The following is a 19,413-nucleotide window of genomic DNA, read 5'->3' as shown; positions in this document are numbered from 1 at the left end:
CGATTGATGCCGGCCCCAGGCACTTCGACGACGACTCCATCGACTCTCGAGGAGGAGGCCCTGTTAGATCTGTCTGATGCCAAATCGACGCCAGTCTGACCTCGACCGACATCACAACCGATTTCACCCGAGGCCCCTGTTCCTCCACTTGAGTTACCACCTTCACAAGGGAGAACACACTCTGCATTTTTCTTGTAGAACGAACTCTGACAATGACTATGACCCAGGTGATTAGTTTGCTTAATCCTACCAGGATAATAATTGGTACGAGCACTTAGTGTAAACCCTCTGAGGTGAGTTCACTTTCACTTTGCATATGCATGCAGCTAGTCAGTAGAGGCCATTGGGGTAGAAGAAAAAAGACTATCTACTACAGACAAATGGCACTATCAATCAATCAATCAAAGCCATTTATAAAGCGCACTACTCACCCGGAGGGTCTCAAGGCGCTAGGGGGGGGGTGTGCCGCTACTGCTCGAACAGCCAGGTCTTGAGCTTCTTCCTGAAGGGGAGGTGGTCTTGGGTCAGGCGCAGGTCGGTCGGGAGGGAGTTCCAGGTCTTGGCGGCTAGGTGGGAGAAGGACCTTCCTCCTGTTGTCGCTCTTCGGATGCGGGGGGCGGCGGCGAGGGCGTGGCTGGTTGATCGGAGATGGCGTTTGGGAGCGTAGAAGTTGAGGCGGTTGTGGAGGTAGCTCGGGCCTTGGTCGTGTAGGGCTTTGTGTGCGTGGGTGAGGAGACGGAAGGTGATTCTCTTGTTGACGGGGAGCCAGTGCAGGTCTCTCAGATGTCCGGAGATGTGGCTGCTTCGGGGGATGTCGAGGATGAGTCTGACTGAGGCGTTCTGTATCCGCTGGAGTCTCTTCTGGAGCTTGGCGGTGGTTCCGGCGTAGAGGGCGTTGCCGTAGTCCAGTCGGCTGGTGACAAGGGCCTGGGTGACCGTCTTCCTGGTCTCGGTGGGGATCCACCGGAAGATCTTCCGTAGCATGCGCAGGATGTTGAAGCAGGACGAGGAGACGGCGTTGACTTGTCTGGTCATGGAGAGGGAGGAGTCCAGGATGAAGCCCAGGTTTCGTGCGTGGTCTGTCGGTTTGGGTGCGGTGCCCAGGGCGGGGGGCCACCAGGAGTCGTCCCAGGCGGAGGGCGAGGAGCCCAGGATGAGGACTTCCGTCTTGTCTGAGTTCAGTTTCAGGCGGCTGGTCATCATCCACTCGGCTACGTTTTTCATCCCTTCGTGGAGGTTGGCTCTGGCGGCGGCGGGGTCGTTGGTCACTCACTCACTCACACACTCACTCACTCACTAGAGGAGTGAGTGAGTGTGTGCCAGTGTATGCTTGTGACAGATGAAGTTTCTCGTCAGGAGAGGAAGCTAAAGCTGGCTTGTGCATCAGTGGGAACCTCCCCCCCCCCCACATTAAACAACAAATTCTAGGTTAACTCTATAGATAAAGGCTAGATATAAATCGAAACAGGGCAGGGGAAAATCTTTTTTGTCAGTTAATCCCATCTGAACTATGGCAAGCTTTCAGTACTGCTGCCCAGAATGTAGACAATTTGTCCAAGAGAGATGCGTAAACTACTAAAGCCTACACTTTAACTTACACTGCACTACTGCTGCTTATGCTGTGTCTGTTCTGTTTGTGACTAAAGCTTGAACAGCTTGTGTGTAACGCACCGGAGATGTAGGGTTTGTGTATAGTTGCATGTGTAATGAAGCGTGCATTTCTGCTGTACATGCTGTATCTTTCCTTTGTGAGTGAGAATGCTGCTAGCATTCTGTATCACGTCTGTGCTTCTTCATGAATTTGGTAAAACATTTGAAGTATACAAATGCTCATTCTTTTGGCTTTGCCCATTATTGTTTCTCTTTTCCAGCCATTGTTCACAATGAGCGCTCAGCAGCAGAATCTGGTGCCATACACCCAAGCAGCCTACAATGAGCTTAACTACCGCTACGCCTTGCACCCTGTAAGTAGAGACACCCCATGTGATAAAGATTATTTATTTGCGGTGTAAATGTTTAAAAGATAGGAGGCACAGCAGAAACTACAAATTTGGGACTGGACTGTGAGCCAAGAGCAGACAAAGAATTAATCCATATCCTACAATGCAACAAGCAGGTTAGCAAGCCTAACCTTCTTCAGGGGGCTTGGAGGTCTAGAGGCATTGACCGTCTTTTGGGTGTAGAGGGAGGGAGGAATGTAAAGCAGTAACCAACCTGTAAAGTCACGCTTCCACTCCAGTATCTGCTGCATTTTTCTCTTTATGTAAAGCATAATCGTTATATTATGTTCTGCACTGCCTTAACTTCACGGCAGTGGCAGTATGTATTTTTCACTTTTCACCCAGTAGCTAAAACAAGCTTGACGCCACTTTTGACGTCGCCATAATACTGAAAATACTATTGTCAATGAACTTGTTCTCCCTATACCTTGCCTCTACCTTGCATGTACTACAGCAAGGATTGTAACCAGCCCCTGTCTTGAAGCTATGAGGCAAGCAAACAGTGGTATACGGATGATCAGCGCGATTGTCATCTTCTTTGGAATGTAGCTTACCACTGCTCCTTTTGATGATGTCCTGCCCAGTTGGAAGTGTAGATTAAATAGTTTTTGTGCACGTGTTGTGCATGCACACCAGAGTTTTAGTTACCTTTGTTGTTTGAGTTACCTGTAAATCTGTACTATTACATTATATAAGACCCTGATGGTCTCGCCAACTACCATACCAGCACTCATTTACACTTCCTAGGCTGGACCATTGAAAAAGTAGTCTGTGCTCAACACCAAGATCACAATGTTGCTGTCCATCGCCTACATTAGTACCAGTCTGTCTTCAGATCATGCTTTAGCATGGATACTGCCCCCTTACACATCGTATATGTTGCCCTCCTGTCCACAGATAACGATTAACCCTGCCTCCTTGTACTGCTAGACCTCCCAACTGCACACAGCTGCCCATCCACACCCTATAGTCTTGAATGGGATTCACTGTCAATGTCCTTCATTGGAACTCCTACCTTTCTTATTGACGAGAATTTGTTCACATGGGCATCACCATGTCCCAAAAGATCCCTATCGCCCGCTGAACCCACCAGGGTTCTGCATGTCTCTAGTCATCATTCTCTACATGGAGCCCCTTGGGGCTCTACACACAGATAGCAGCATCAAGATTCCCCAATAAGCTGATGATACACAACTCTTCCTGTATGACTCCACTGCTTGAGACATCCAACGTCTCAAACACTTCCTGCACCTCATTGCCTAACTGAAGCTCAACCCAACTTAGACACAATTCCTGTTATTTTCCAAGAAACGGCAGGCAAGAAATGATACAAACCTTGCTGACCAACATGAACTTTGGCAGCTTTGAATCCCAATTTCCAGCATCTGCCTGGAGAATAAAAAATATAAAAAGGAAAACTCAAGGCAGCAGTCCTTTTTCATCAATGCAGCCAAGATCTGGAACAACATCCCTGTATCCATAAGGACCGTCCAAAAGCTGCTTCAATTTAGGAATTGAAGACACCCTCTTTAAGAAAACTGTACATCACAATATAGTAAAAGCCAAAACCCAACTTTCCCTCCTATCATTCATTGATTTTGGGCCTGCTTTTGAACCTATACAGCATGCTGCTGCCTTTCCGGCTAGGTCCCCACTATACAAACAGTCATACATACACACACATATAAACATGGCTGGCTCTCCCTGGCTGAGTCAGCATCCTAGGGCTAGGGAGCAAGCAGATCAATTTGCTGGTAGCTGGCAGGAGTTTAAGCTGAACTAAAGACTTTAAGGAACCTATATCAGTTCCTCCAACCCCAAAACTGACTTTCTGGCTTGAACCCCATTATGAATTATAGGTTTCCCAGCAGGCCAGCCCAGATTTGCTACAAATATGGCAGGGGGATAGAAAGTACTACCAAACTCACTCTCCATGGATATGTCTAATATAAACATGGTAATATTTATTTGGCTCCTCTAGCTGCAATGCTTCTTACAATAATTTACATTTTCAGAATATTAGCACAATACTATGCATTGCACTATGGCGCCAAAGTGACCCTGTGGTCCCTTGTATGAGATTTGTATCCAAGGTAAACCACCCAATGCAAATCTGAACCTAAGGGCAATATAACAAGGATAAGCTGCATAAGATGTTGAATTTTGCAGCAATTGCACATTTTACACATAGGAATATTAATCAAGATTCTGCTTGCCTCTTATTTGCCTGTGGTTTCATTTGGCTTTAACATTACACACAAAGTCAGATCATGCTGTGGTGGGTGATCTAACTTTGCCTGAAGCCCTACTGGTGTTTGCACTGTTTGTTTCAACACTGCTTTGCCTCCTTTGCATACATTATCGGGGGACTGGAGCTTCATGGCCTGGAGAGATTTAGGCGCAGAGCTCAAGTCAACTTTGGCAGAACAGTTTGCATTCGAAAGTTTATTGGCGCTGATGTTTGCGCTGTTTTGTGCTGCAAGAATCACACTAGCAGTCCTGTAAAAATATGGTAAACCTGGGCCTCTGTTTAGAAATGTTTATAATGCCTCTTTGAAGGGGAAATTGTACCATGCTACAATGAAAGGCTCTAGCACATTTGTATTGCTAACTTACCTCTCTTCTTCCTAAGTCTGCGATGCAGTTTATAGTGAACTATATGCCTGAGGATATCATAATCGCTAGAATTAAGAGCAATGCCAGCTTACTTTGGAGCATCAGCCCTGCCAGTCGGGAAGCGATGATCCAGGAGCTCTCCAATTCCACCCAAATATACATCGACGTCTACTGGACCTTTCTCAGGTAATTTAAATATTAGGTACATGCACACTTATCAAGCTGGTTGTAAGTGAGGTGAAAAACATTGCGTTTTGTTAATATGTAAGAGTTTATACCAAGCCAAGGGCTCCTGATTTCAAAAATGGTGAAATTAACAAAAATAGAATACCAGTTTAAGTATCTAAAATTTGATGATCATATTGAGTCAATGTCATCACAGAAAAAGCAAGATGTACAAAATAATTGTCATGCACATTTCATAGCGTGAAGCAAAGGAGATATCTTCATCAGTTGCAAAAGAGGCCTCAATAAAAGGGACTTCAATCGTTTCTCAGAACCAAGGATAAGCAGGTATTAATCCAACCTAAAGCAAAAGACGCACATTGATATGGAACCTTCCTTAAAAGACAGGGATTGGTCTTCTTAGTAGAACAATGTAGGTATTTTGTGACAGAAGAAGAGGTAAACACCTTGTACAGCAGAGGTTTCCAGCATAGGACAATGAGGGCTGCATCCACAGTCAGTGGTAATTCGAGAAATCTGGCAAGAATCCATCCTGGATGTACATTCTATACTTTCTGTTTTATCAGGAGGTTTTAGTAAGCTATGAACCTACCAAGTGGCCTGACATTCATGGTCAAAGAATGGAGTAACTATTGGATAGAAATTACACCCCGGGTCTTGCATGTGCAGTAAACAGATGGATTACAGCATATAAAATTGATTTAAGAGATGTTGACACCCCATGGGCCTAGCAGGTCACAATATTGTCTGTCCAACATCCTACACTAGAAGACAGATTAAAACACTATGGGCCTCATGTAGGAAGCCAAATACCGGTCGGTAACGGCCGAAATTCGGTAAATATCCCGTTACCGACCGGTATTTAGGCATTTGCTATGTAGGGGGCTGATTTCTGGATTCGGTATTTACCGAATCGGAAATTAAGAAATCGGTAAATTACCGAATCGGTAAATACCGAATCCTGAAATCAGATGTAGGGAGCACTTGAAAGAGTGACAATTAGAATTAGAAATTCGTTATTTACCACCAAATACAGGTTGGTGATAAATAACGAATACCTTGCAAAAAGCAATATTTTGCTGATTTAAGAGTGCCATGTGGCAGACATACATGCCCTTAGGGCATGTATGTGCACCACATGTGCACACATGCAAGATTCAGGGGTGCAACAGGGTGTCAATGTGACACCCTGCCACCCTTGTATATGCTCCCCCCATTACCGAATCGGTATTTACCGAATCGGTAATGAGGCATACCTTCCCATTGATTCCAATGGGCCTCCAGGCCCATAGGAATCAATGGGAAGGTATGCCTCATTACCGAATCGGTAAATACCGATTCATTATTTCCGAATTTTTCCGATTCGGTAAACTTTACCGAATCATTACCTACATCACATTTACCGATTCTTAAATACCGAATCGGTAAAATTCGGTATTTATGAATCGGTAAATGTGAGGCTACCTACATATGGCCCTATATGTGAAGGGGTTGAGCAAAATATATATAGAGACGGCAGCCAGGGCAGATTGACTGAAGAATTTAGAGGCTGTAAGATCAGCCGCACTCTAGAAAGCTACATCGATATTATCAAAGTGCCGGCTGATAGGAAGTTATACAGCTTAGGTTTGGTAGCATACCGATCAACGCACTCACAAACTAATGGCCGGTCAACATAGCACAGCCAAAGGGTTGCTCTTCTTGTCTCTGTTCGCAAGAATCCATTGCCCATTTCCTTTTTGCGTGCACAGTGTATGCAAAACCCGGGAGCAAATGGTTGTCTCCTGTCTGTAAGCAACTTGGCACCCGAGATCACAGAGTGGCCCTGCGCATATTGAAATCTGATGCAAGACCTCTTTTTGCGTGCGCTACTGTGAAATATTTGGGCCACTCGTGGGCGATCAGAAGGAGGGCACTGACAGCCTCCCAGCCTACTCCAGAGAGTTGCTGACATTTCCATTTGTCTTACTAAGCACATCTGCCATGATGGTCATCAATTCTAAAACGCAAATTACCCTTTTTATTTCTGTCCACAAGCAAACCAAATTGCCTTTTTTAACTGTGATGACTGGTGAACGTAACTACTAGTATTTAATGCATTTGTACTTTAGAAACGGGACTTTGCCAAATGTGCACATTAATTCTTCTTGTTGGTTAGAACCTGCAATGAAAACCATGACTTGCACAGTACCTGCAGCTTTTTATGCTTTTACTGTTTGCTATTATAATTATAATTTTTTAATGCATCGCCATCTTTTAATTTTACTGTTTAAACTAATTATATGCATTGTCTGACTCTACACTGATATGCATGAAGCCCCTTTTGAATTCCTGTTTCTTTTATGGTATTTTACCGAAATAAAGAGTTTGATTGACTGACTGTCACCCCTGTGAGGCTGCTATGTAACTGTCTATGTGTAATCACAGTCCTGACAGAAGAAAGAAATGATCTCCTAAATTTCCTTGAAAGAAAGAGAAACTGGCTGACTGGCAGAGGTGTACTCTGGCATTGTATGTTTGGGATGCAAATCAAGGCTACCATCTACACAGAACATCCTCAGTGCTCACCAAACATTTCAGAATGTATAGCTTATACGTTTATTAATGATTCTGTCTGTAAAGTCAGATTATTTGGTTTGATGAACACAGTTGGAATCATTTGCAGACATGCAGGAAAAGGACCATTCCATCCAATGGAATGTTCCCAACTAAAGTAGAAATCGCAAGAAGGCTGCCAAACTGTCCATGTAGATGAATATGTTCATCTCATTCTCAGTGTCTAATGTTTCTGATGGCTATGCAAGCTAAAACAATATCACAGCAAGGATTGCACTAATGGAGGAGGTATTTTACTGTAAATATTGTCCCTTGTGCCATGCATTTTCTCTCATTAAGGGCGGGCTCAGTGTGGTATCTGGATAATCAAGTAATGTTTCTTGTTCAATTCCTTCAAAGGATATTTTCCCTTGATATTGTTTTAGGAATGCGTCCATTGTGAAGAGCGTGGAAGCATCTGGCAAGTACACTGTGTGCTATGAAGAGAAGTCAATTAGAGACCAAATTGTCCAGATGCTCAAAGGAGAAAGTTCTGAACCCATGTAGGTGTTCCTTCAGCTTCTATATGTGCCTTCCAGATGATGAACTAAGCAGTTTGATTGAGGGGCACTGGGAGATGTCTTTTCCATTGAGTAAAGCTATGTTTATGTCCAGTTTTATATATGGCTTAATCCTCACAGTTGGCATGATTGTAAGTACTCTCAGGACCCAGTTCTTAAAGCCATTTACTGCTGGAAAACTCGCTTTATGGCTGTAAATGATTTATACTTGTCAAGTATATGCAAAATTATGCCTGCTATGCATAACTGTAAATGGTTTCACTACTGCATAATTCTTTAGTATTGGCTTTTGTAGATTTACATGCTTAAATCTTTCCTTTCGTTGAACTGGGAACCTCTCGTACATACTGAGCACTAGGGAAAACAATTTCCCATAGAAACTACAGTAAGTGCATGTGTAGTAGTCATTCAACCTCATTTGAAAGCCCCAAACATGAGCTAATGAGGTTGAAGGGCCATGAACTCCACTACTCCCAGACGTCCTTACCTCTCAGATTGCATAGTGTCTACATTGAGCGCTGTGGGTGCAATTTGTTATGGTGTAATCTCTGGGTGTTTTCTGGGTTTATCTGATCCCTATGGCAGTTTTCTACTTGAATTTCTCTCTCTGTGGGTTTTGGACCATGTTTTGCCCTCATCTCCAGGATGTTGGATTCTTCAAGGAAAGTTGTTGTCAGGCCCTGTGGAACATGTGGAATAAGACGTCTCCACACGGGACCCGTATAAATGAAAGGATTGGCAATTCTGCAGAATATTCTCTTAAAACAATGATCCAGGAATGTGAAGGTAGGGTGCTATAACATCTCAAGAGAGAGGAAACTCCCTCCTCTTCGGAAGAGTCAAAGAGTCTTTCCTCCTCTTCCAAGAATAGTCACAGTTGTGATAAGGATAATGAGGGCAAGCCTTCTACATCAGCAAAGACTTTAGTCATTGAAAATCCCTGCTAAAATGCCTAAACAATCTGGGGGGGTACACATGAGTGAGGCCTCCACTTAGGCTCCTGCCAGTGTCTTCATCTGAAATTTTGCAACTTAGTCAATGGCATCACCAAGGACACCAAAGTCAAAGGCTGTAGAAGATACTTTGCAGAAGCCTGGACAGTTTACATCATTTGCAACGGAAACAGTCGGGTGTCTAGCATAACCAGATTTTGCTAAATAACGTTTTTTCTACTGCAAGCTATTTGACATGGAGACAGGAAGATTCAGATAATGATATCTCAATTGGACCTTATTATAGCACTGATGGTCTGAGATTTAAGTGCCAAGAACATTATGATCAGGAAGAGGATCAGTTTGATCCAAAGAAACTTACAATTTTTTCTGAGCTCCATCCATAGGAGTGACAGACTTCTCTGTATGGACATTACTATTATGAGAGACACTTGGATCCCTTTATGATAAACCATGATATGAGCCTACAATGATTCACATAGCTTTAGACCTAATTAAGGATCTTCAGTTCTTTATGACTGCATATTATTTCAGATTTCCTCAAACATAATGACCCGACACTTCACGCTACAACGACCCTAGGGACAACTTGTAGTGTGAGATCTGCACTTTGTGCTGCAGCAACAGCAGCTCGCTGTGACCGCCAACGCAAAACTCCAGCAACGACCATCTTTGGTGCTTGAGCAGTTCTTCGCTCTATAGCTATAACAACCAGCGCTACCCAGCCTGCTCTTCGCGCTACAGCAACAACCATCTGCTACGCTGTCCCTGCTACTCAAAGTCTCCACCATCACGAAATGGGCTCTTTGAACCAGACTTTGAGAAGATACATTTTTCAGCTGGATTAACCTGGGCCTTCTATTTAGCCGTGCTCCATTGCGGATGGCCTGAACTTGTGACTTTCTCCTAATCTAGTACGACCAGATGACTGCGAGTGGTGTTTTGATATTGAAGGTGCTCTTCTTATGAAATTGCCTATCTCAGGTTCTACTGATTGGATTTTTGTTGTTTTGTTGTTGTTTATTGAGTAAAATGTATGACTTGGGATTTTTCTTTCATTGTGTTTTCACTTTATCACTGTTTGAGTGCTACATAAATACTTAGCACAGTGCTTCTAACTGCTTTCGTGCCAAGCTACCAGAGGGTTAAGCACAGGTTAATTTAGTGAGCTTTGTGGTTCACCCTTAACCAATGACCCAATTTCTTACACATGTCATTCAATTTAACAGCCCATAAGAAAAAATTAAATAGGGAATCTTGCAGTTGCTCTGTTGTTTTAAAATCCTAACAAATAGATTTTACAGTAGAAGTATACTTTGAATTTCTATGTTTGTGTGTTTGGTCAATCTAAAGTCTCTTTGTTATGTTTTTTCCACTCAGCATGCTCCAGGATTTACTCCCTAAATATCTGAGAGGATCTAATGGCCCTGAAGCCAAAATTGCTCATCGATTACAAGTCGGTATGTATGTGTTGTGTGCTCTGGATGCAGGTTGTCTGTGCTGAGTAATCAAAAAAGTTGCATTGTGCACTGGTGGTTTTCTCTTCAGGCAACACTGTATCAAAACAACATGGATTCAAATATATAAATAAAAAGCATTGTTATGAGAATGGTAGGAATTTTTGATTGCTGTAAGCATGACCAACACAGATCCAGTGGGATCCGTACCAGATTTTCTTGATCAATTCTGATTACCACTGACTACGTCATTTTTTTCCATTAAGGTTGATTTTATATACATGTATTTTACATAGATATCCTGATGGTCTGATATGGATTCAGCCCACCTAGGACCTACGTTTCACAACCCTAGTGTAACCGTTTCTTGAATAGTTTGTTTATAATTCAAACAAAAAAAAAACCTTTTACAGCAGAACGTTACTTCATCGTCAAACATTAAGAAGCAGAGTGGTGAACAATCATTGTAGCCTGACACTTTACTGATGACATCACATTTATGGGGATATAAAATGCCATTTATTAGGCCGAGCCTTTGTGTTTTTTGTAGTATTCCACACAAAAGCATTCATAAAATTGATACAAGAAACTCATGAGCAGACTATAGAATTCAAATTTATACATCAAGGTTTCTTCGAAGACGATAGCCATGTAATATGTTGACTTTGTTAAACATAATGGTCTCTACCAAGCATGTAATTTTATATCCATTGGTGAAGGAAGGAGCAGTCTGGGTTAGGTCTGACTAGAAGACAGAGGCAAAAAAGAGGCAACAAGGATAGAAAGATTGACAACGGTTTGGGAGCAACATAGCTGAAGATGCAGAATGTAATGAGTTTTCAGTCTATGTACAAATAAGCAAAACATATGTACTTGATAAACATGGCGCTCAGTAAAAAACAGACTAAAAATAACAATGAAATATGATCAATTAGATCCATGTAGTCATTTGTTAGGGATTGAAATGGGTTTATGAGTGTGTGTTACACACAATACACATTCTTGTAATAAAGACTTTATCGCAATCCAAAAACATTGAACAGTTATCATCCTCTTGCCAGCTTCCCTGTTCCCTCAAAAATCATAGAAAATTCGATAATGAGACAACTTCAAGAGTTGAATGAAATCATTTTCTCTGACCATCATCTACATTCCAACCCGTGAGTGGTACCAGAAACTGTAGCTAACAGGAGAGAACTCATGTTCACCCTTGATGAGGATAAGAAAACGTCACTCACACTTCTTGACCTTTCAGTTCTCAGCTGATTAAGATACTGTCAACCATTCAGTACTGCTGGATATGCTATATCATGAGGTACTCATCACTGGATCAGCAAGGAATGAGTCCAAACATTTATCATCAAACACAACTAGAAAGTCATGATTAGAGCAGTCAAATTGTCCACAAACTACGCATCCTGTGGGTCCTTAAAAGATCTTTCTTTACCTACCTGCTATTCAACCTTTATGTAAGACCTAGGCACAGCACAGCTACATGAGCAAAACCAGATCAACTTCCTAATGTACACTAACCCGCTTCCAGTTGGAAATTGAACCAGAAAATGTAGATTTTCCAACTGTCAAGGAGAGGAGAATGCTATGGCTAAGAGTATAAGCATGCAGCATTCCCTGCTTCAACCATTCTTCCATTTCTCCACACCGACAACCGAGTTGAGCAAATTAAATCACTTGTTATGTACATATCTACTGCTGCAGCATCATCTGCCTTTGTGTGAAATCTATATTCATGCTCCAAAGACTCCAGAATCAGGCAACCAGAATGTGCCTCTCCATTGGCAGGATCAAATTAAACTTCTATAAAGCACCAATGAAGCATAGTGGTGCAAAGATCTAGAATCTCTGCAGAGATACGTGACTATTTCCCAGGCCAGAGAGGTTCGATCAGTCTTCACCAAGTGGATCAAACAGCGACCTTTCAAGAGGATGAAACATAGAGGGAGATCATTGGGTATACTAGGACCAGAAATTTAGAACAACCTTAACTTAGCTTGACATCAGATCCCAACTACATGAGTGTTGGAATAGAAAATTCCCTCGCATGGTGATGGATGTGTACATCTGCCCTGAGTGCCCCAGCTACAATAATGTCTGAATCCCCGGTGCTGATTTTTGATCTCATGGATGAATACGGATCATGCGTGTGTGCCATGACATAGGTTTGTCTCACAGATTGCAGTCTTGTTAGACTGGGAGAGGTGAAAGGCTTCTACCTTTGCCAGGAGTTAAGTAGAATGAGTATGGTGGTGGCAGCATACCGTGCATTGATCAGTAGACGTTAACAAGCCTTTTTTTCCTCTGTCACTAGAGTAAAGCTTACAGTCTCCCTCATTTAAAGTTCCTCTGCTGTGTGCCTATCACACCCTTGGCCTACATCAAGTTGTATGTAGGATTGTGCAGCTCACACGTTGTTGCATGTGTATGCTGTGTGTGTCTGTGAATGCTACAATACATGGAAGATCCTGGGTTTCATTTTGGTAGACCCAGGGATGACTAGAGGAGTATGAGAAGGTAGAGGAATCCCCCCAAACAGATTTGTGGACTGTTGCATTCCTCTGAGCTGGGTGGGACATACACTGGAGGAAGGAGAGCTAAGCTCTTTGGTAAACTTCAAAGTGTGCTCTTTGATTGAGGAATAGGTCACTGGAAAGGTGCTTGGGCACATCTCAGAAAGGAGATGGGGCTGATAAGAGAATCATGAAGAGCAGGGCTGACCTTTTGATGCACATATCACTGTGGCCGACATGCAAGTGTGAACCTGTAGTCACTCCTGTGGCCTGAGTTGTGGGGCTATCAGATTTGGAGTTCCATCTGCAGTGACAGACTGCTTTTTGGAGGCAGGGCAGAGGAGTGGGCACTTCAAAAGGAAGCAGACCCCCAACACAAACGTCAAAGTCTCAGACCCTAAATCACATTTGGTGTCTGAAAATGGACTATAAGGAGAGCTCAAGCCCCACAAAATTGTCAACCATCAAGCAGCCAGTCGGGCTGTGCAAGGAGGAGAAGCTCTGCAAGACTTCTTCCTGTGACCAGAGCTAGGGGTCAGGCCTGCCAGTCTCTCAGCTCAAAGAGGGGACATCATCCAGGGAAATCCAAGACCACCTGTCCCAGGAGCGTGGAGCACCAGTGCCTGCCTGCTTGCCAGGACCAGTGTGCCCTGTGAGGAAGAGGAGAGCACTTGGAGGGAGGAGACATCACGCTCCCGGAGGTCTGAGCAGCCATAAAGTCCATGGCCTGGAACAAAACACCTGGCACGGACAGGCTACCGGTTGAGTTCTACTCCACTTATTTAGAAGAACTGGTCCCCAAATTAGTGGACTTAAATAAGGCAGCTAGAGGCACAGAATTGCTGCCACCTTCTACACAGGAGGCCCTGATCGTACCCCTGTTGAAACCAGGGAAGCCAGCCCATGACAAAAAGACCTACTGGCCACTATCAATGCTGAACATCGATTATAAGATTCTAAGTTGGATCCTAGCCACCAGATTCCTTCACCACATGCATACCCTCATAAACCGAGAACATGCGGGACTCATCCCAGGCCTCAATACAGCCCTTAACATCCACAGACTCCTTACATTGTTAGATTTTGATAGCCTGGAAGGGGCCTTCCTAAATAGTGTGATGATGCATTTTGGATTAGGATGAGGGTTTGTTGATTGGACCAGATTGCTATATGCAGATCCCTCAGTCAAAGTTAGAACAGGTTGTATGATCTTGGAGGGCTATGGTGTTGAGCAAGGCACCAAACAGGGCTGCCCTCAGTCGCCTCTGCTTTTTGCCATGGCAATGGAGCCATTGGCTTGTTTTGCCAGGGCTGGCAATGATTATCAAGGCATAAAGGTGGGAGTCCAGATTCACCATATAGCATTATATGCAGATGACCTCTTGCTTTTCTTGCATGACGCAGAGGGGGCTCTGGCAGGAGCTTGAGATCTTTTGGAGCAATTCGTCTCTCTCTCTCTTTGGCCTGCAAGTTAACTGGCAGAAATCTTGTCTGTTCCCCACGCTGGCATCCATGACCCCACGGAAGGATTGTGGGAGTTGCATTGGGATCTTCGTTGTGTAACCTACCTAGGGGTGCATGTCTACCATGATCCTGCAGATCTGCTAGAGGAGAATGTGGGGAAGGCTATTTGAGGGCTCTGATCCAGCATTGAGTTTTGGAAAATACTCCCTCTGTCAGTAGCGGGCTAAGGAGCATTACTAAAAATGATAGCCCTCTCCATCTGTTATATTTCTTTGTAGTGTTGCCAGTCTGGATCCCTCTGGCGTATTTCCGACACATAGAAGCTTATTACGGACTTCATATGGGGTTCGGGCTGCAGGTGAGTGGCTCTGGCCATGCTTCAGAGACCAGAGATGGAGGTGAGGGTTGGCAATTCCCGACATTGATACTTACTATCTGGTGGCCCAACTCAAGTGGCTAATGCAGAGGATGGCAGGAAGACTCATCCCCGGGAAGGGAATGGGCCCCTTTGTCCCTTACCTTTCCAGACTGACTAGGGTATCCTTAGGCTTCACAGTCCCAGTGCCGGAGACATTGCTGAATTTCAGGTGCTGCTGGGCTAGAAGTCTGCAGAAGACGCGGGGGAAAGCACCATATTCCCCTGACAGTCTGATGGGATTCGTAGCGGAACTTCCACATGGGGTGAGTGGCGGGAGCTGGCAAAATGGGTGACCGCGGCGCGACGACGGCCGGGCCCTCTATGAGGCTGACATGCTCCTTCCATTTGAGGAATTCTGCCTGGTACATGATCTATCTCAGGGCCATTTCCTCCTCCATGAGTAACCGCACTCATTTGTAGACACTGGGGGATGGGCCTGGCAGAATCACCTCATGCTAAAGGTTGCCAATACTTTGTCATTTTATCAGGCACCTTTAAAGCAGTTACATGTTTGTATAAAAGGTTGCGGGGAGACATGGTGTTGCCCTTAGGCACCCTTAGAGCCCCCTGGGAGGAAGACATGGGTATTCCCATTCCAGAGGGGAACTGGGAGCCCATCCGAGAGAGAATACCCAAGGTGTTTAGGAATGCCCATTTTAAATGTATCAATCCTTAATGCTGCACAGAGCGTATCTCACCCCTGGAAGAATTAACAGATTCTTCGCAGTGGAGGGAGCGAGGTGCCTGAGATGCGGTGGAGGTGGGATTCAGGTTCTTGCATATGTTTTGAGAATGATTGGGATTAGCATATTACTGGGAGAGCATTACTGGAGTACTAGCCAAGATCACGGAGAGGGAAGTCTCATGCACCCCTGGACACTGTCTCTTGTCTTGGTTTCCACACACTGACAAAACTAAGGCTAAAAGCAAGTTCGAAAACCTGGCTTTTCTCATTGCCAAGAGAGAGTTCACCAGAAACTAGAAAGACCCGAGGGGACTCCGGGTAGCGGTCTGGAAAAAGGAATCGAATCATTAAGGTGCTTAGGCTATGAGAGCATGGTGAAACTCCGGGAGGCCAAACGAGGACATGGCTTGCTCGATGTGGCCAGAGCTTGGGAGATGGTAGTTGATGTGTTGCAACACCCTGACCCCTCTTCGTCTGAGGAGGTACCGAATACCCCCTAGAAACAGTAGACAAGTCAGGGGCTAGGTTTACCCACAGGGGTCACCCAGTGGCACCATGAACCACACAGAGCCACTTCCACAGAGAGGCTGGCACGTACACCACCTATGGAAACTAGAGCTGACCAGGGCATGACCGAGGGTGGGCGGAGGGAAGTTGCAGGGGGGTGGGGGAATGCTACTATTCTGCGATAGTATGATTACTGAAAAGAGATCAGTGAGGGTGAGTCACTGTTTGTGGTGAGATGTACTATTATAACCTCACTACTAAGTGTCCTGTTGGATTATTCCTACATGCTTTCATTACGATGGACAGGGTACTGATGTACTATATATTTGCAGAGTGTTCAAGTATAACACCCTACCCAGTCTGATGATGTATACACTATTTGAATGTACAATAAAAATATGTTTTTTACAAAAAAACTTGCATATCCTATAACTGAAAAGAGTATCATTTACTCCTACCTTCATGGTGCTGATAAATCATTATTCCCTGTGGGCAAAGAGTCTGCCTAGTCCTAGAAGGCAGAGAAGTATCTCAAAAGATTCACACTCATTTTGGAGGTTCAGAAACACCTGGAACTGCGAACAATATTGCTGATACCCATGTATCCATTTGTGTGTGGGTAATCCTAGGCCTGTACATCTTCGATCTGGCCTTCCATATTTTTTTTATTTAGTTTCTTTATTGTTTAACCATACATTAACATGTGTATGTATCGTCATAAGCATGGGTACATTTCTTAAAGGTAGTACAAAGGTGCAGTATATCAATGTACACTTGGACGAACTCACATAGTCTTGTCGGTATGAGGCTATCATTTCATTATAACTCAGTGAGATTATAGCAAATAGTAATGAACCATATAAACAATCTAAACCCATGCAGTCCTCTCTCCCAGCCCCCCTTCCTATACATTGAGTCAGAGTACTTTCACCCGCCTCCCTCGTGCTCCCACCAATGTGTTACAGGACATATCATTTGCCATGAGCACGTGGTCAGTTCCAGAGCCCCGCAGTTCATTGGCCCTCCACTTCCGAGATGTAAACCTAATATAGCTGTGTGACCACACATGATCCGGGTCAGTTCCAACACACAGGCCCACGAATCACAGTGGTTGTGTGTCTGATTTCTTTTCCGGTTTCTCAAGGTAAGTTTCCCACTGATCCAGAAGTATGCATCTCCCATCCCTGCCTCTTCTTTCTGCCCACACTGCCTGCTCTGCCCCTATCCATCTCACCAGGTCCTTCCTCCATAGCTCCATTACTGGGGCAGTCCCGGATTTCCACACAATCGCTATATGACCCTTCACTAGCTCCAGAGTCAAGCTCTGAAAGCAGACAAGCTGCTTTGTTCATTTGGTAACTGTGCTCATGTCTAGCAAGTATCTAAGTGGAACCTGCAGCAGAAAAGAGGCGGTCGCCTCCGAAATGCATTCTGTTACATCTCTCCAGTATGTCGCTATTACCAGACAATTCCATACCATGTACACGAAGCCCACCTCCTCTGTGCTACATCGAGGACAGGTGGATTGGGCACTAGCATACATTTTCCCTATGCTGTCCGGGGTGAGATAAGCATGGTGTACATAATTAAATTGGGTGAGGTGGAACCTAGCATTCCGAGACACATTCTTTATCAATCCCAAGCAGCGAAACCATGAATTCAACTGTATGTCGACCACCAACCTGACTTCCCACCAGTCCTTGAGAGCCTGAGATCCTCCTAAGGTACTCTGCAGTAGGGCCCAATACAGTTGTGTGATGACTTGTTTGTCTGTCCCAAATCCAAAGCCAATTCCAGCTGGCCTGCATTGTTGGGTACATCTTGTTCTGAGCCCGACATGTTACTCATGTTCCGTCGTAGAGCGGACTATAAGAGGAATTGTCCTGGCCCTAGGGCAAATGCGCCCATCAGGTCTTCAAACAAGCACAACTTCTCATCCTCTACTAGATCCCCCCAGACCACGATTCCCTCAGTCGTCCAGCTGGATGTGAATCCAGCAGACACCTACTTCAGAGAAGAGCTCAGATTGGTAGATTTGGGGCATAAGATATCATCTTCTTACCCCTAAGATTATACTTTCCCCATCACCATGCAGCGACTTTCAGCAGTAGATTGTGAATTCCTTTGAAGGGCGGGGTACTCAGGCACCACTCCAATACCAGGCAATCACCTTGCTCAATGTGGACTGAAGTGCATTGGGGATTCTGTAGCTCCCCCAGCTAGCGCATCAGCCATAGGAGTCGTACCACTGCATAATAAGCTCATATCTGGGAGCCCCTAGACAACCTTCCTGCAGCGGGGCATACAGTGTATCATGTGTCCTGCCCAAACCCCATATGAGCGCTGTGAGTAATTGCTGCAGGTCTGCAAAGAATGACTTCAGTTCTACTGGCAGTGCGGCAAAGAAATAAAGGAAACCTGCATTTTTGCTATCAAGATCCTACCCATTGGGGATAGAAGTAACTGCAACAAAAAAATACATGGATTGTCTGATCGAGGTCAGTGCCCTCTCTAAGTTACCATCAATAAGATTGCACCCATTGTGATATATTTGTACACCCAAATATTTAATGATGTCCATCTTCCATTGTAATCATCTCTCCTGGACTTCCCGTTGTGGCTCGGGAGAGCGAAGCAGTAAGAACAGACACAACTTGATCCAATTAATCTGTAACCCAGACAACCGGCCAAACTCATCGAATAAACCCATGACCTCCAGTAGGGTCCTCTCCCAAGTATTTCAAGGTGTCATCCACATATAGAGACACTATTTGAGGCTGTCTGTCTAAATGAATGCCTCAGTGGCCATCCTGTGCTCACAGCAGGCAGGCCAACAGTTTCATGGCCAATACGAACAGCAGTGGAGAGAGGTGGCAACCCTGCCTGGTGCCCCTCTCCGTAAGGATCCTGCCTGAAACAACTATACCTGTTCAGACCGTAGCCACTGGACCTTTGTACAAAAGTGATATTTGTCAGAACTCCGGTCCTATGCCCAGTCTAGCCAGTGTGGATTGGAAGAATTCCCACCTCAGGGATTCAAAGGCCTTCTCGATGTCTAAGGAAGCCACCAAGCATTGTGTTTACGTCTTACGTGCTTAGTCCATGGCCCAGAACCGTCGGTGGAGGTTTAGTAATGTGCGTCTGCCCGGGATGGAGCCATTTTGATCTAGATGCACTAATGTCTGTTCCAGTGGTGTTAGCCTGTTGGCCAGTACCCTCCCCAAAATGTTATCTAGATTTAATAACGATAAGGGGCGGTATGATGAAATCTCCAGCGAGTCCCGCCCCTGCTTCGGGTGCACCACTTCTAGTGCATGTCTCATAGAATCAGATAAAATACCCCATGCCTTTGCTTTTTCATAGACTTTGAATAGCCGGGGGACCAGCTGGATCTGGTAGGTGGCGTAGAACTAAACTGGAACCCATCTGCATCTGGAGTCTTTTCCCTTTCAATCAGTTTTTTAGCTAATTTAATTTCCTCCTAGG

At 44.6% G+C, this 19,413-nt stretch overlaps 1 protein-coding gene across 1 annotated transcript in view; it reads left to right on the top strand.

Annotated features, from left to right (window-relative positions):
• The window catches only part of LOC146812454 (piezo-type mechanosensitive ion channel component 2-like), a 711,007-nt gene that overhangs the window by 672,287 nt on the left and 19,307 nt on the right, over window positions 1-19,413 (top strand). The window contains exons 48-51 of the mRNA XM_085619448.1: window positions 1,872-1,964; window positions 4,633-4,802; window positions 7,784-7,900; window positions 10,252-10,331. Coding sequence (XP_085475574.1) covers window positions 1,872-1,964; window positions 4,633-4,802; window positions 7,784-7,900; window positions 10,252-10,331 — 460 coding nt within the window. The remainder of the gene's footprint in view (window positions 1-1,871; window positions 1,965-4,632; window positions 4,803-7,783; window positions 7,901-10,251; window positions 10,332-19,413) is intronic.

This window comes from Triturus cristatus, chromosome 7 (assembly GCF_964204655.1).
Source record: "Triturus cristatus chromosome 7, aTriCri1.1, whole genome shotgun sequence".
Taxonomy (NCBI): domain Eukaryota; kingdom Metazoa; phylum Chordata; class Amphibia; order Caudata; family Salamandridae; genus Triturus; species Triturus cristatus.
The sequence above is the reverse complement of the archived record's forward strand: the minus strand, read 5'-3'. Positions and strand labels throughout refer to the sequence as shown.